Genomic DNA, 16183 nt, shown 5'->3' on the forward strand with positions numbered 1-16183 from the left:
AATAACCCCCCCCCCCACAATGGCTCCCCACCCCACTGAATGGCTCCCCACCCCACCCCACCCCCCACAATGTCTCCCCACCCCTACAATAGCTCCCCACCCCCCACAATGTCTCCCCACCCCTACAATAGCTCCCCACCCCACCCCCCTCAATGGTTCCCCACCCCACCCCCACAATGTCTCCCCACCCCACCCCTACAATAGCTCCCCACCCCACCCCCTCAATGGCTCCCCACCCCTACAATAGCTCCCCACCCCACCCCCACAATGTCTCCCCACCCCTACAATAGCTCCCCACCCCACCCCCTCAATGGCTCCCCACCCCTACAATAGCTCCCCACCCCACCCCCACAATGTCTCCCCACCCCTACAATAGCTCCCCACCCCACTCAATGGCTCCCCACCCCTACAATAGCTCCCCACCCCACCCCTACAATGTCTCCCCACCCCTACAATAGCTCCCCACCCCACCCCACCCCCACAATGTCTCCCCACCCCTACAATAGCTCCCCACCCCACCCCCTCAATGGCTCCCCACCCCACCAATGAGCCCCCACCGCTACAATGGCTCCCCACCCCACCCCTACATATGGGCCCACACCCCTACAAATGGGCCCCCACCCCTACAATGGCTCCCCACCCCTACAATGGGCCCCCACCCCTACAATGGCTCCCCACCCCTACAATGGCTCCCCCCTCACCCTTTCTCCCCAGCCCACTGAGTTGCTCCCTGTCTGCCATTGCGTCCATACATTAGCCTGTCAAAGTGGCCTACTGTCTTCCTCAGCATATGGAGCCAATTAGGGTCTCTGTGAAACTAAAACCATCACACATTAGCTTTTTCCCAGAGAGACGGTCCATGCAGCTCTCTGCCCCACCAGAGAGACGGTCCATGCAGCTCTCTGCCCCACCAGAGAGACGGTCCATGCAGCTCTCTGCCCCACCAGAGAGACGGTCCATGCAGCTCTCTGCCCCACCAGAGAGACGGTCCATGCAGCTCTCTGCCCCACCAGAGAGACGGTCCATGCAGCTCTCTGCCCCACCAGAGAGACGGTCCATGCAGCTCTCTGCCCCACCAGAGAGACGGTCCATGCAGCTCTCTGCCCCACCAGAGAGACGGTCCATGCAGCTCTCTGCCCCACCAGAGAGACGGCCCATGCAGCTCTCTGCCCCACCAGAGAGACGGCCCATGCAGCTCTCTGCCCCACCAGAGAGACGGCCCATGCAGCTCTCTGCCCCACCAGAGAGACGGCCCATGCAGCTCTCTGCCCCACCAGAGAGACGGCCCATGCAGCTCTCTGCCCCACCAGAGAGACGGCCCATGCAGCTCTCTGCCCCACCAGAGAGACGGCCCATGCAGCTCTCTGCCCCACCAGAGAGACGGCCCTTGCAGCTCTCTGCCCCACCAGAGAGACGGCCCTTGCAGCTCTCTGCCCCACCAGAGAGACGGCCCTTGCAGCTCTCTGCCCCACCAGAGAGACGGCCCTTGCAGCTCTCTGCCCCACCAGAGAGACGGCCCATGCAGCTCTCTGCCCCACCAGAGAGACGGCCCATGCAGCTCTCTGCCCCACCAGAGACGGCCCATGCAGATCTCTGCCCCACCAGAGAGACGGCCCATGCAGCTCTCTGCCCCACCAGAGAGACGGCCCATGCAGCTCTCTGCCCCACCAGAGAGACGGCCCATGCAGCTCTCTGCCCCACCAGAGAGACGGCCCATGCAGCTCTCTGCCCCACCAGAGAGACGGTCCATGCAGCTCTCTGCCCCACCAGAGAGACGGTCCATGCAGCTCTCTGCCCCACCAGAGAGACGGTCCATGCAGCTCTCTGCCCCACCAGAGAGACGGTCCATGCAGCTCTCTGCCCCACCAGAGACGGTCCATGCAGCTCTCTGCCCCACCAGAGAGACGGTCCATGCAGCTCTCTGCCCCACCAGAGAGACGGTCCATGCAGCTCTCTGCCCCACCAGAGAGACGGTCCATGCAGCTCTCTGCCCCACCAGAGAGACGGTCCATGCAGCTCTCTGCCCCACCAGAGAGACGGTCCATGCAGCTCTCTGCCCCACCAGAGAGACGGTCCATGCAGCTCTCTGCCCCACCAGAGAGACGGTCCATGCAGCTCTCTGCCCCACCAGAGAGACGGTCCATGCAGCTCTCTGCCCCACCAGAGACGGTCCATGCAGCTCTCTGCCCCACCAGAGAGACGGTCCATGCAGCTCTCTGCCTCTTCCCATACAACGCAGCGCTGCTCGTCTGACTGACACTAACCAGGCTTTGTTCCCTGTAGAGGGCGGAGTGTGTGTGTGTGTTCCCTGTAGAGGGCGGAGTGTGTGTGTGTGTGTTCCCTGTAGAGGGCGGAGTGTGTGTGTGTGTGTTCCCTGTAGAGGGCGGAGTGTGTGTGTGTGTGTTCCCTGTAGAGGGCGGAGTGTGTGTGTGTGTGTTCCTGTAGAGGGCGGAGTGTGTGTGTGTGTGTCCCTGTAGAGGGCGGAGTGTGTGTGTGTGTTCCCTGTAGAGGGCGGAGTGTGTGTGTGTGTTCCCTGTAGAGGGCGGAGTGTGTGTGTGTGTTCCCTGTAGAGGGCGGAGTGTGTGTGTGTGTGTTCCCTGTAGAGGGCGGAGTGTGTGTGTGTGTTCCTGTAGAGGGCGGAGTGTGTGTGTGTGTTCCCTGTAGAGGGCGGAGTGTGTGTGTGTGTTCCCTGTAGAGGGCGGAGTGTGTGTGTGTGTTCCCTGTAGAGGGCGGAGTGTGTGTGTGTGTTCCCTGTAGAGGGCGGAGTGTGTGTGTGTTCCCTGTAGAGGGCGGAGTGTGTGTGTGTTCCCTGTAGAGGGCGGAGTGTGTGTGTGTTCCCTGTAGAGGGCGGAGTGTGTGTGTGTTCCCTGTAGAGGGCGGAGTGTGTGTGTGTTCCCTGTAGAGGGCGGAGTGTGTGTGTGTTCCTGTAGAGGGCGGTGTGTGTGTGTGTTCCCTGTAGAGGGCGGTGTGTGTGTGTGTGTGTGTGTGTGTGTGTGTGTGTGTGTGTGTGTGTGTGTATGTACACAGTATTCATGTCTCTTTTGTGCATGTAGAGTATCCCCCTTTCATTTTCTCCCTCCTCTCCCCCCTCTCTCTCCCCGCCCCCCACCTCTCTCTCCCTCCCTACCCCCACCCCCCCTTTCTCTCCCTTCCAGCTGAGTGCATTGACCTGGTTGTTCATGTTGAGGTTGGCTCTGGAAGGGACAGGGAGCGAGAGACTGCGTAGTTCCAGCTGCTTCAGCCGCGCTGCCGCCTCTGTTGAAGAAACACGGACACGTCTTTACTATCAGTAACACTCCTGGTGAAGCACACAGAACATTGAACTGTGGAATACATTTCACAGTTCTATTCAGCACGTTCATTAACACCAGTGACCGTCCTTGGTGTACCAAGCCTCCCATAACAAACATCCTGTGTTCGGTAGGCAGGATATTTGCACGGCAGTGCGCTTCTTTTTGACATTATACAACCTTACCGAACACAACTTCCTCTGCAGGGGGAGTACTTTTAACGAGACAAGTACTACTACTAAGGTTACCTACTAAACATATGACATGACTGGTGTTATACAGTAAGTCCAGCCTTGGCATGACTGTGTGAAAGCTCACCGGAAAGAGAGACTTTCTCCTCCCCTGGGAGGCTGGAGGCGGCCATGCTTAGCCCCGCCTCCTCAGACAGGCCTGCTGTAGCCATGGGAACGGGTGTATGGGTGACGCCATTAACGCATGTCTCCAGCAGATCGGCTACGAGTGGCAAGGCCATGCTGCGGACACACACACACACACACACACACACACACACACACACACACACACACACAAGCAAAGTTTTTCCAGAGCATTTGATCTGACAACAAAATTAACAACCTCCAGGGTATATATCCCTGGGCCCAGGACCCCCCCCCGATCAAGTCACCTGGTACAGAAAGACAGGGTCACAACATGAGTATGACTTACCTGTGCACACTGGATGAGAAAGACGGAAGAGTCTGCCCCACTGTGACAGTTAATGAATGAGGCTCAGAGCCAGCACCATGCACGACTAATCCTGAAATCAACTGACCATATCCATAATAACACTTGTAAGTCAACAGCTACTTTATCAGGCCTCGAGTTAGCTCAGGTAACTGTATGGTAATGAGGAAGTAGATTGTTCTCTACATCAAAGAGGGCCTTGACGTGAGACCAGCAGGGCGTAGCTTACACTTGGCTGCAGCCTGAGGACAAAGACACGGTGAAAGCTGAGGGAAATATTACCACCTACTAGCTCAAGTCCTGTAGACGTGACACACCACACATCATGTAACACGACAACGGCATCATCTATACAAACTGCATGTAAGGAGAACAACAATGGTCTGAGAACTCTTTACACACAGTTTGGGAGGGAAAGGGAGACTGGTGGGAGAAGGGAGTTGGAGAAGGAGGGAAGGGGATAGAGGGAGTAGATAGAGGGGGCGGTGTACTAGCTAGCGGATCACATTCCATATGTGACTGCAGTGAGATTACAGGCCGAGAGGCTGTGTTTACACAGGCAGTCCAATTCTGATATTTTTTTTACTAATTAGTATTTTCAGCAAAACAGATCAGCTCTGAAAAATATTCAATGTGAAAAAATGTGACTGGGGAAAAGACCAATTATTGGACAAAAGAGCAGAATTGTGCTGCCTGTGTAAACGCAGCCTAAGAGGCTTTGATACAACTGGTTTCAGTTGTCAGAGAGACGACACCTGCCTCCTTTATAGTAAATAAGATGCTGCCAGCTACTAATAATTACACCTCAGGGACATGTGACATCCCTGGCCATAATACAGCCAAACAGCACTTGTTGCCTCTACAGAATTAACAAACAAGTATACAAATGGCTGAGTGCAGTGGACTGAAACTATATAAAACAACAACTGCCTACTCACTTCACATCTGGAGTTGGGAGCTTTATTTCTGTTCATTATCAGAAGTCTCAATAAATTACAATACGGAGACAACCTTTGTCAACACGACTTAATAATGTAAACAGGAAGTTAATTTAAAATGAAATGAAAAATAAAAATCATTGGTAGAGCTGTGTAAGATTACTGTCAATATATAGAAATAATATAGAATTATTAGACTACATTCAAATTAACCAGCGAGGAGTTTACAGCAAGTATACTGTTAGGAATCCATCTTCTATCTGTATTCATAGTTTGTGCATAAACTTAACACCAATTAAGGCAAGACTGAAACATGCGCAGATCCATAAAACGTACCATAAACAGATTAAAATCAACAATGATAAAAATGTGGGTTGAATCAAATCATTGGATGATTGAAAATACACAAAGACAGCCGGCAGCAACATGATATGTAACAGATGGGGAAATGAGAGGGTTTCCCCAACTGGGGAAGTGAGGACAAGAGGAACACTTCATATCCATGGAAATATCATATAAAGTCATTCTTCAGAGACATAAGTCTTTCAGTCTGTCTATAATTGAACAGAACAGTGGTTCAGTGGGTTCATGTTCCCTCTCTCCTCTTGGTTCCTGTCTACAGACTGTTTTTTGTTCTACTGTTTCTCCCTCCAATACCATCTTGCCAGACCCATACGGTATTGGTGGGGTGGGGGGGGGTCATGGCAGTGGCTGGGTGAGGAGGAGGAATGGGCAGGAGTAGAGAAAGAATCGTCCAGGTAAGGTGACACACAGAGCTATGTCTGGTCTGTCTCTTGTTGAGTATTAGCCTAGTGTCCCAGGGTGGGACAGGGGGAAGGTCCAGTGGTGTCCGCCCACTCACCCACATCCAGGAGAAGGGTCAGCATTGCGTGGTGAAAGTGTGAGGCCTGGACAGGAAGGGCGGAGGAGAGGAGAAGACAGGGGGTATGGGGGAAGGAGTCAAAAAGAGGAGTGTCTGGAAGAGTGGCAGAGCAAACAAGGAGAGAAAACTGGAGAGGAGATACAGCAGAACGTACAGAGAAGGACCTGCCCGTATTAGGTGTTCAGTGACTAATCAGCTGTGGGTGAGTATTCTTTCTGCAAACTAAAATCCGTGTGCCTACCAAGTGCAAGACAGAGGTAAACGGGAGGTCCTGAAGTCAGCATTCCCTTACATGATAGTATTACAACAGCATTGAGAAAGAGAGACCTAACTATGGTGTCACCATTGCTGTTGAAAATAACTTATGGAGTGATGGAAGGTCCCGATATAATTCACTACAGACATTAAGATGTTGTGACATCACTCCATTATGATCTCAAAAGAGACATGAATAGTCGTGCCACTCTTTAGAGTGTGGTTGACTAACACAACTACATCAGTGGTCTTGAAGCACCGCATTTCAAATCACAGTTTAAAAATCGGCAGACCGTAATCTTTTGAGGAAAGTGAGATAATCTGTCAGGACTGAATGGGATGTGTATGACAAGAGCAGCAGCATTTTGGGTTCTTCTATCACTGGTTAAATTGGACAAATAACATTTTCGCAGGTGTTAGCGTCTTTTGAATTTCGCAGGTGTTAGCGTCTTTTGAATTTCGCAGGTGTTAGCGTCTTTTGAATTTCGCAGGTGTTAGCGTCTTTTGCATTTCGCAGGTGTTAGCGTCTTTTGAATTTCGCAAGGGGACATTCGTGGAGCACGTCGTTCCAGTTCCACTCACCATTCTAGTATTTCTTGAGATCTTCTCCTAACATGTATGGACCAAGAACTTAATGGAGCAGATGACCAATTACATGAAACTTTAGTTCAGGGTAAACTGAGATTAGGCAGATAGCAAACATCTCTTCCAATGTTGACTGTTTCACAAAGTCAATGTGAGTGGAGAGTGTTTGTCATACTTATGCATGCCTAGGGGATTGCAAAGCTACTGTTTTTTTACAGAAGTTACTCAAATCTTCTGTAATTTTGGTAATTAACAGGTACTCTATGGCAATCTATAGTATCTTGGGTCATTTTTATAGAGTATATAGACTGCTCAAAAAATAAAGTGGTCCTTCTGTAGCTCAGTTGGTAGAGCATGGCGCTTGTAACGCCAGGGTAGTGGGTTCGATTCCGGGACCACCCATACGTAGAATGTATGCACACATGACTGTAAGTCGCTTTGGATAAAAGCGTCTGCTAAATGGCATATATTACTAAAATAACACATCCTAGATCTGAATGAATGAAATATTATTATTTAATACTTTTTCTTTACATAGTTGAATGTGCTGACAACAAAATCACACAAAAATTATCAATGGAAATCAAATGTATCAACCCATGGAGGTCTGGATTTGGAGTCACACTTAAAATTAAAGTGGAAAACCACACTACAGGCTGATCCAACTTTGATGTAATGTCCTTAAAACAAGTCAAAGTGAGGCTCAGTAGTGTGTGTGGCCTCCACGTGCCTGTATGACCTCCCTACAACGCCTGGGCATGCTCCTGATGAGGTGACGGATGGTCTCCTGAGGGATCTCCTCCCAGACCTGGACTAAAGCATCCGCCAACTCCTGGACAGTCTTTGGTGCAACGTGGCGTTGGTGGATGGAGCGAGACATTATGTCCCAGATGTGCTCAATTGGATTCAGGTCTGGGGAATGGGAGGGCCAGTCCATAGCATCAATGCCTTCCTCTTGCAGGAACTGCTGACACACTCCAGCCACATGAGGTTTAGCATTGTCTTGCATTAGGAGGAACCCAGGGCCAACCGCACCAGCATATGGTCTCACAAGGGGTCTGAGGGCAGTCAGGCTACCTCTGGCGAGCACATGGAGGGCTGTGCGGCCCCCCAAAGAAATGCCACCCCACACCATGACTGACCCACTGCCAAACCGGTCATGCTAGAGGATGTTGCAGGCAGCAGAACGTTCTCCACGGCGTCTCCAGACTCTGTCACGTCTGTCACATGTGCTCAGTGTGAACCTGCTTTCATCTGTGAAGAGCACAGGGCGCCAGTGGCGAATTTGCCAATCTTGGTGTTCTCTGGCAAATGCCAAACATCCTGCACGGTGTTGGGCTGAAAGCACAACCCCCACCTGTGGACGTCGGGCCCTCATACCACCCTCATGGAGTCCTAAGTGGACAGTTTGAATTCACAGAAGTGTGATTGACTTGGAGTTACATTGTGTTGTTTAAGTGTTTCCTTTATTTTTTTGAGCAGTGTACTATACAGTTTTTATATCTGTGTCTATATTGTCCATTGGTTTCTGTCCTTGAAATTCACCAAAATTCTGGTAGTTTACTGGTAAACTTAGGAAGTTTCCAGTAAAATAAAAAAATAAAAAAATAAAAAAAATATATATCTCGCTTTGCAACCCGCTGAAGAAGCAGGCAACTCTATACCTGTACAACTAGGCTAACAGCTCTTCAAAGACCGCTGAAGAAGGCATGCTAGAGGTGTACTAATCAGAAATCTTAATATTGATGTTCGCAGTACTTCTATAGAAGGTGGATGATGAGGTGTGTATAGATGAGTGTGAAACTGAGGTCACAGAGGTGGTAACAGGAACATTACACATCAGACAGACATGGAGGACAACTTAACATCAATGTAACATTTTTTTAAAAAGCTACCGTGGCTAGCTAATTAGAAACGTGCTTGTTGTTGTCATGCATTGTTAGGTTAGTGGGAAGGCAGGCAGATGATTGGTTAGTGGGAAGGCAGGCAGTTAATGGTAACTGGAGTGATTGAGAGTGTGTATGGTGGAGGTTAATGAGGGTAAACTGAGGGAGAGAGGAGAAGAGGTTAGCATGCAGAATCATCCACGGGTTGGGGTGGAGAGGTGTGCAACCTAAAGACCAATTTAACACGACTCCTATGCTTCTGTAAAAGTCTATTTCTTAGGGCTTGAAAATGAACACTGGCCTGCACCTGCATCGTTAATCCTAAACAACTGAAAACGGAACCGATGACGTTATCTTCAATACCTTCCGAGGTACAGCCAGGAAAGCTAAGCAGTCAGCAAAGAGCCTAAGGAATGTGTCTAGCGGGTCTAGTTCATTGCCAGTAACTGCACAAACAAATAATCTGATCTCAACATGAATCAATGCAAGAGATTATCAAATTACAGGAAAGAACAAAACCAAAAAAACACTGAAAAAACTATTCAGCGTGTCCGACGTCAGGCTCCCATCAGTATAAACACAGTCATAATACTGGTCCTTAAAGTCTCTGGCTCTGGTCTGTGTCGCAGTCAGATCCACAGGATTAGGAGCAGTGTTACTCCAGAACTCCAGCCAAATCCTTGCCTCATTTATTCATGTGAATTCCCCACTTAACACTGTGGGTCACAGCTGCTATTAACACACGGTGAGTAAAAGCGACACGGAGTGTACAAAACATTAGGAACACCCTTCCAAGAGGCTTCTAAACAGTTTCTACCCCCAAGACAGAAGGCTGCTGAAGATCTAGTCAAATGGCTACCCAGACTATTTGCATTACCCCATGCTTCACGGTTGGGATGGTGTTCTTCAGCTTGCAAGCCTCCCCCTTTTTCCTCCAAACATAACAATGGTCATTATGGCCAAACAGTTCTATTTTTGTTTCATCAGACCAGAGGACATTTCTCCAAACTGTAGTTTTTTTTTTTTATGGCAGTTTTGGAGCAGTGGCTTCTACCTTGCTGAGAGGCTTTTAAGATTAGGTCGATATAGGACTCGTATTACTGTGGATATAGATACTTTTGTACCCATTTCCTCCAGCATCTTCACAAGGTCCTTTGTTGTTGTTCTGGGATTGATTTGTACTTTTCTCACCAAAGTAAATTAATCTCTAGGAGACCGAACGCGTCTCCTTCCTGAGCAGTATGACGGCTGCGTGGTCGCATGGTGTTTATATTTACGTACCATTGTTTGTACAGATGAACGTGGTACCTCCAGGTGTTTGGAAATTGCTCCCAAGGATGGACCAGACTTTTTTTCTGAGGTCTTGGCTGATTTCTTTTCATTTTCCCATGATGTCAAGCAAAGAATACGGAGTTTGAAGGTAGGCCTTGAAATACATCCACAGGTACACCTCAAATGATGTCAATTAGCCTATCAGAAGCTTCTAAACCCATGACATCATTTTCTGGAATTTTCCAAGCTGTTTAAAGGCACAGTCAACTTCGGAACCACTAGAATTGTGATACAGTGAATTTTAAGTGTAATAATCTGTCTGTAAACAACTGTTGGAAATATTACTTGTGTCATGCGCAAAGTAGATGTCCTAACTGACTTGTCAAAACTATAGTTTGTTAACAAGAAATGTGTGGAGTGGTTGAAAAACGAGTTTTAATGACTCCAACGTAAGTGTATGTAAACTTCCGACTTTCAACGGTACCTGCATATAACCCTCTACTACACCACTGATGGGGAACAGGCCTAGATCCAGGGAGGATGGTGTGCCATTATCTTCAGTTCCACAGCCTGATCTGATCGCATGACAACGTGAGAGTCTCTTCCCTGGCCTGTGTGAAGTGGCTCTGAAGAGATCTTCTGGCCTAAAGGAAACTTTCATTAAATCGTAATCGCCAGCTGGCAGAGACCTTCAAGCTTGTTCACTCAGTGCCATGAAATATGCACCCAGTGTGATTTAAGCGTTTATAGGCTGTGGGCTGACATTTTGATCTATCCTCAGTGGCTGCTTTAATCAAGTCAAACAACTAGCCTACAGTACTGCATAATCATTATAATCAAGTTAGTTTTTCATTACTCTTCCTCATATGGCTAGGGAGGGAGACGAGAAGTGAAATAAGATATAATCTCAGCCAGGTACTGAGCCAATAAGGGAAAAGGATTGAACAAAGTGTAGGGAGGATACAGTACCATTAGTAGATCACAACAAGTGGTGGTCGTGAAAACAGGACAGAGGCCAAAGGTCACCTGAGTATTTGGGTTGGTATTGAAGGAGGATCAATGCAGAGAGCAACCATTACCATGGATGAAGATGATTTGTTTACCCCAGGACCCAGTCCCCAGCCCTGAATCACAGGACCCAGTTCCCAGCCCTGAATCACAGGACCCAGTCCCCAGCCCTGAATCACAGGACCCAGTCCCCAGCCCTGAATCACAGGACCCAGTCCCCAGCCCTGAATCACAGGACCCAGTCCCCAGCCCTGAATCACAGGACCCAGTCCCCAGCCCTGAATCACAGGACCCAGTCCCCAGCCCTGAATCACAGGACCCAGTCCCCAGTCCTGAATCACAGGACCCAGCAGGACCAAGATAACTTAATTGGTTGAAGCAGAACTCCAGATAACTTGGAGGGTACATACCTTGCCTTATGAAAAGGTCTGTTTGGCTTCAGTACATCATACTAGAACAAAAAAGGTAGAGCTTAAAAATGGGGATTTATCTTATAAGGAACACAGCTTCAAGGTCAACGAAATACAGGAAACCGTTTATTTTTAATATGTCAGGGATTTGAAAGGCAGACAGCCTTCATTGCAGAGTCATCCTCTGGGGATCCAGATTTAGAAGAGAAGAGAGAGGGGGCTGAGGAAAAGGATGGGGTATTTCCTAGAAAAGAGAGTTTGTTGTTTCCACCCCAGCAGGGGTCATGGCCACCACCAATGCAGCAGTAGCTGGACTACAACCACCAGTCTACTCCGTGTCATAACACACTGTCAAACATGCACCACCACCCCCCAAATCCCTTTCACATGCTAGTCACTCAGTGTACCTCTACACACTCACCAAACCACCACCCGACCTCCTGAGAGCTCCAGGGTGAGCGTAATGTAGCCAGGGTCATGTTCACTAGGGCACGCCATGGAAAACACTTCAAAACATTTTGCAATGCAAAACAAAATGTGTGTTTCTTATTTAACAAGTCCAGTTAATCCCACCACTGTTTCAGTCTAATTTATTCCGTTTGGTGCTTAATGAACACGACCCAGGGGGCCTAGTGGTTAGAAGGTTGGGCCAGTAACCAAAAAGTTGCAAGATCGAATCCCCGAGCTGACAAGGTAAAAATCTGTCATTCTGTCCCTGAACAAGGCAGTTAACCCACTGTTCCCCAGGCGCCGAAGATGTGAATGTCAATTAAGGCAATCTCTGCACCGCTCTGATTCAGAGGGGTTGGGTTAAATGCGGAAGGCACATTTAAGTGTCTCCCCATCTGCCTGGTCACTAGCTGTTGCAGAGCAGGCACTAGGCAGAGCCACTACGCGCATCCACAATGGCACCTTATTCCTTCCATAGCCCACTACTCTGGGTGTGATTTGGGATGCTGACTCTGTGTTCTCTACCCAGTACCCACTGCACTGCCCCAGTGCCACCCACTGCACTGCCCCAGTGCCACCCACTGCACTGCCCCAGTGCCACCCACGACCAGCAGGATGACCAGATTAGGCAGCTTAATGCTCTTATGGCATTAGAACAGAGAGCGCCTCACCTCCTCTTCTCCGATTGGCCACCGCCAGAACTCCTGGGGAGGGTTTCGATTTTCATAGGTCTGCTGGTGGAGCCTGAGGATGCAGGGCTGACCACCGGCAGGGACCAGGGGCTTCTGATGTGGAGGGGCTGGGGGGAGAGAGAGGGGTTAGGTCTGATGTGGAGGGGCTGGGGGAGAGACAGGGGTTAGGTCTGATGTGGAGGGGCTGGGGGAAACCGAGACGGGGGGTTAGGTCTGATGTGGAGGGGCTGGGGGAAACCGAGACAGGGGTTAGGTCTGATGTGGAGGGGCTGGGGGAGAGACAGGGGTTAGGTCTGATGTGGAGGGGCTGGGGGAGAGACAGGGGTTAGGTCTGATGTGGAGGGGCTGGGGGGAGAGACAGGGGTTAGGTGTGATGTGGAGGGGCTGGGGGAGAGACAGGGGTTTCGGTCTGATGTGGAGGGGCTGGGGGAGAGACAGGGGTTAGGTCTGATGTGGAGGGGCTGGGGGAGAGACAGGGGTTAGGTCTGATATGGAGGGGCTGGGGGAGAGACAGGGGTTAGGTCTTATGTGGAGGGGCTGGGGGGAGAGACAGGGGTTAGGTCTGATGTGGAGGGCTGGGGGGGGAGAGACAGGGGTTCGGTCTGATGTGGAGGGGCTGGGGGAGAGACAGGGGTTAGGTCTGATGTGGAGGGGCTGGGGGAGAGACAGGGGTTAGGTCTAATGTGGAGGGGCTGGGGGAGAGACAGGGGTTAGGTCTAATGTGGAGGGGCTGGGGGTGAGACAGGGGTTAGGTCTAATGTGGAGGGGCTGGGGGTGAGACAGGGGTTAGGTCTGATGTGGAGGGGCTGGGGAAGAGACAGGGGTTAGGTCTGATGTGGAGGGGCTGGGGGAGAGACAGGGGTAAGGTCCATTCGGCTATTTGAATATTAAAATAACTGCGCCCATCCCTAACACTGATTCTTCCAAGCCCTGAAATAAAAAAATCATGTTGAATTGAGATTCTCCATAAAAAGTGCTTCCCAGTCCAAGACCAAGCTTAAAATGTGCCTGGGAAACTGTCACTAGAGTCAGTAGGGTTCAAGGACAGCAGAGCAACATACCTTGGCATCTGTGTTGGGGCTCATTCCGTTGTTGTGACTGGTAAAGAGAGGAGAGACAACTCAACGGACATGATTGTTTTTTTTAACCTTTGACCTTTCAGCCTTAAGAGCTTATGTTGATGTAACCCTGAAAAGCAAATGACATTCCACCCTTGTTTTTCACAGAAGACAAGGCTGCCATGGAGGACTCATGTCCTTGTCAGAGCACTATGCCTTTGATTAATCACTCATCGCTACGGCGATGCACGTGAAGTGAGCATCATCACTCCCAGTCATGACGACATCACTGCTAACTACCTAAGTAATCCACACACATGATTTAACCATTGTGATTCAGTGAGCATGACGAATGGTAAGAAGGGGAGACTGACTTTTATAATTACCCACTTCTCTCCGTGACATTTAACATTACTCATTCACAACGCTTTACTGCTGTGATGTAAAAAGGTCACCTGCTGAAAGAGCAGAGTAGTGTGCACACACACACACACACACACACACACACACACACACACACACACACACACACACACACACACACACACACACACACACACACACACACACACACACACACACACACACACACACACACACACACACACACACACACACACACACACACACACACACAGAGAGATCTAGAAGTTCTTGCAGCAGACAGCACAGTGTGGACAGAGAACTGTGTGATAACCAGTGTACTCCTCTCACAGCACACGGGAGAGAAAGGCAAGCCTAGAGGAGGATACAAACCAGAGGGTACTACAGACTTTGTGAGGGCCTCTGATATTAATCTAGTCAAAAATCAGATCACATTTTATTTGTCACATGACCAGAAAATAACAGGTGTAGACCGTAAAACACTTACGAGCCCTTTCCCAACAATGCAAAGAAGAAAATATAGTGTCTGTCTCTCTCTGTGTGTGTGTGTCATGTTTATCATAATGAGATGAGTCCAACAACAGGAAACAGATATGTATACATCAACAGCTTGGAATCAATCAGTGATCAGTCCCCATCCCAAACATTTAGTAACAAAACATTCCCTTTAATAAACATTTTCAAATATCTAATATTTATTTATTTTTTTACATTGGGGGGGTGTACTTACTCCTGGGGTTTGTTGGCTCCTGGGAAATAAGAGAAAGAACATATAAATGAGTTATTATGATGTGTAAGGAGTATATTAAACAGTGTGTGTCCACCCACCCCGGTTCATCATGGTCCTCCTGGAGTAGCGTCGGCTGGGCCTCCTCTCAAACGATACTGACCTCCTGGCTTTGTTGCCCTTGGTGGTCTGGTACTCAGTCTTCCCACTGAGGACAACAGGGTCATATTCATTAGCGTACAATGTAGCAAAACAGTTTGCTTACGGGAAATGAAAACAAGCATTTCCTATTGGACAGGTTAAGGTAGTCACTCCCCCCCCAATTTCGGGCCTGTGTGATTCTGTTTCGTTCCTAGTGAATACAACCCAGAACAACAGACAGGAAGGAGGAGGGGGAATGAGAGTGAAATCAAACAACCCACCACCAGGCAGGGGACAATCAGGCAGTGATTCTGCCCAGTGAAGCCTGAACACAGGCAGGCAGGGAGAGGGAGGGCCTCCCTGGCAATCAGACCACCAGGACTGATTCACATACTGACTGGAACTTTTGTTGGGGCTCAGGACCAACACTGGAAAACAGTTTGGCAAATGACTTTAACATATAGAAAATCCTTAGCTAGATCTGGGCTGAAGGGAAAGCTTGTTTTCAAACAGACAAGCCTTGGAAAATATGCAAATGTGGTAGTTTCAAGGAGAACAAGAGGGGGTAATTGGAGTCAAGTTTGTGGAGGAGACACTTCAGCTAGAATGAAAAGAAGATCACATGAAAACACAAAAGGCAAAGAGATTTCTTCATCTCTAGTAACAGTTGAGGTTTTACTAGTTTGCCACACAGTCAGGATGGAAACACACCTGGCCCTATGGAATATAGCCAAGAAATTGAGTATAGTAGCTACTGCTGGGCTACGTCAGAGGAAAAAGAGATGTGGAGGGTGCAGTGTACCGTTCTGTATCTCCTCCCATCCTTCAACCCCAGTCCCCAGCTCCCCCTCCTACCGCCAGGGTGGCCTTCAATGCTCAACCCCCCGACAAGGTGTTGTGACACGGGACTGACCCCTGCTGAACTCTGTGGTCATCCAAAAATAAATATGCCATCTTATAACAACAAGGCCCTAAAGAGAGCCTGAAGCTTCTGTTTCAGCAGTCTGTTGTTTACACTGCAGCAAGACAAGCTATTTTTACACAATGGGACAAGTTGAAAGTTCTAAGGAGTTTCATTAGGCAGTTAGCTTAATGTGAGCACATGGTCAGTTAAATCCTATTCAAATTATAATCTGTGGATTTGTCTAATGTGCACATTTTTTTAGTTTTTAAAAAGCATTAGAATAATGAACTGAGGTTTGAATTGTATTGGGGCATTGTGTAGAGACTTGTGCAGAGTGGAGTGAATAATGTAGCTTTAAGTGTAGCAGTACTGTCATCAACCATATTAGACTGACAAGGTTGGTGAGGAGTAATATGCAGATGGTAGTATACTTCAGAGTGTAGTGTACACATTCTGCTCAATAGCTACCTGTAGCGGAAGCGTGACCCCATGCGGATGAACCCGGATCGCGCTGAGCCCTTCTGGACGGGGCCGCGGAGCCGGAAGAAAGCATGGTGTTCCACAGCACACTTCCACAGGTGCTTACAAGCCTTGGGGTGGTCCATACGGAACACAA

At 49.1% G+C, this 16183-nt stretch overlaps 1 protein-coding gene across 6 annotated transcripts in view; it reads right to left on the bottom strand.

Moving 5' to 3' along the window:
- Window positions 1-16183, bottom strand: part of LOC118386431 (band 4.1-like protein 5) — a 216691-nt gene that overhangs the window by 175189 nt on the left and 25319 nt on the right. For all 6 annotated transcript variants that reach the window (XR_008139961.1, XM_052522913.1, XM_052522912.1 and 3 more), the window contains exons 12-18: window positions 16036-16183; window positions 14624-14730; window positions 14526-14544; window positions 13415-13451; window positions 12333-12460; window positions 3609-3763; window positions 3170-3255 (exon numbers count right to left, since the gene is read on the bottom strand). The exon at window positions 16036-16183 is cut by the window's right edge and continues 22 nt beyond it. Coding sequence is in view for 5 of the 6 variants with exons in the window: in XM_052522913.1 (XP_052378873.1) it covers window positions 3170-3255; window positions 3609-3763; window positions 12333-12460; window positions 13415-13451; window positions 14526-14544; window positions 14624-14730; window positions 16036-16183 (680 nt within the window). In the remaining variant the exon portion in view is untranslated. The remainder of the gene's footprint in view (window positions 1-3169; window positions 3256-3608; window positions 3764-12332; window positions 12461-13414; window positions 13452-14525; window positions 14545-14623; window positions 14731-16035) is intronic.

This window comes from Oncorhynchus keta, chromosome 7 (assembly GCF_023373465.1).
Source record: "Oncorhynchus keta strain PuntledgeMale-10-30-2019 chromosome 7, Oket_V2, whole genome shotgun sequence".
Classification (NCBI taxonomy): Eukaryota; Metazoa; Chordata; class Actinopteri; order Salmoniformes; family Salmonidae; genus Oncorhynchus; species Oncorhynchus keta.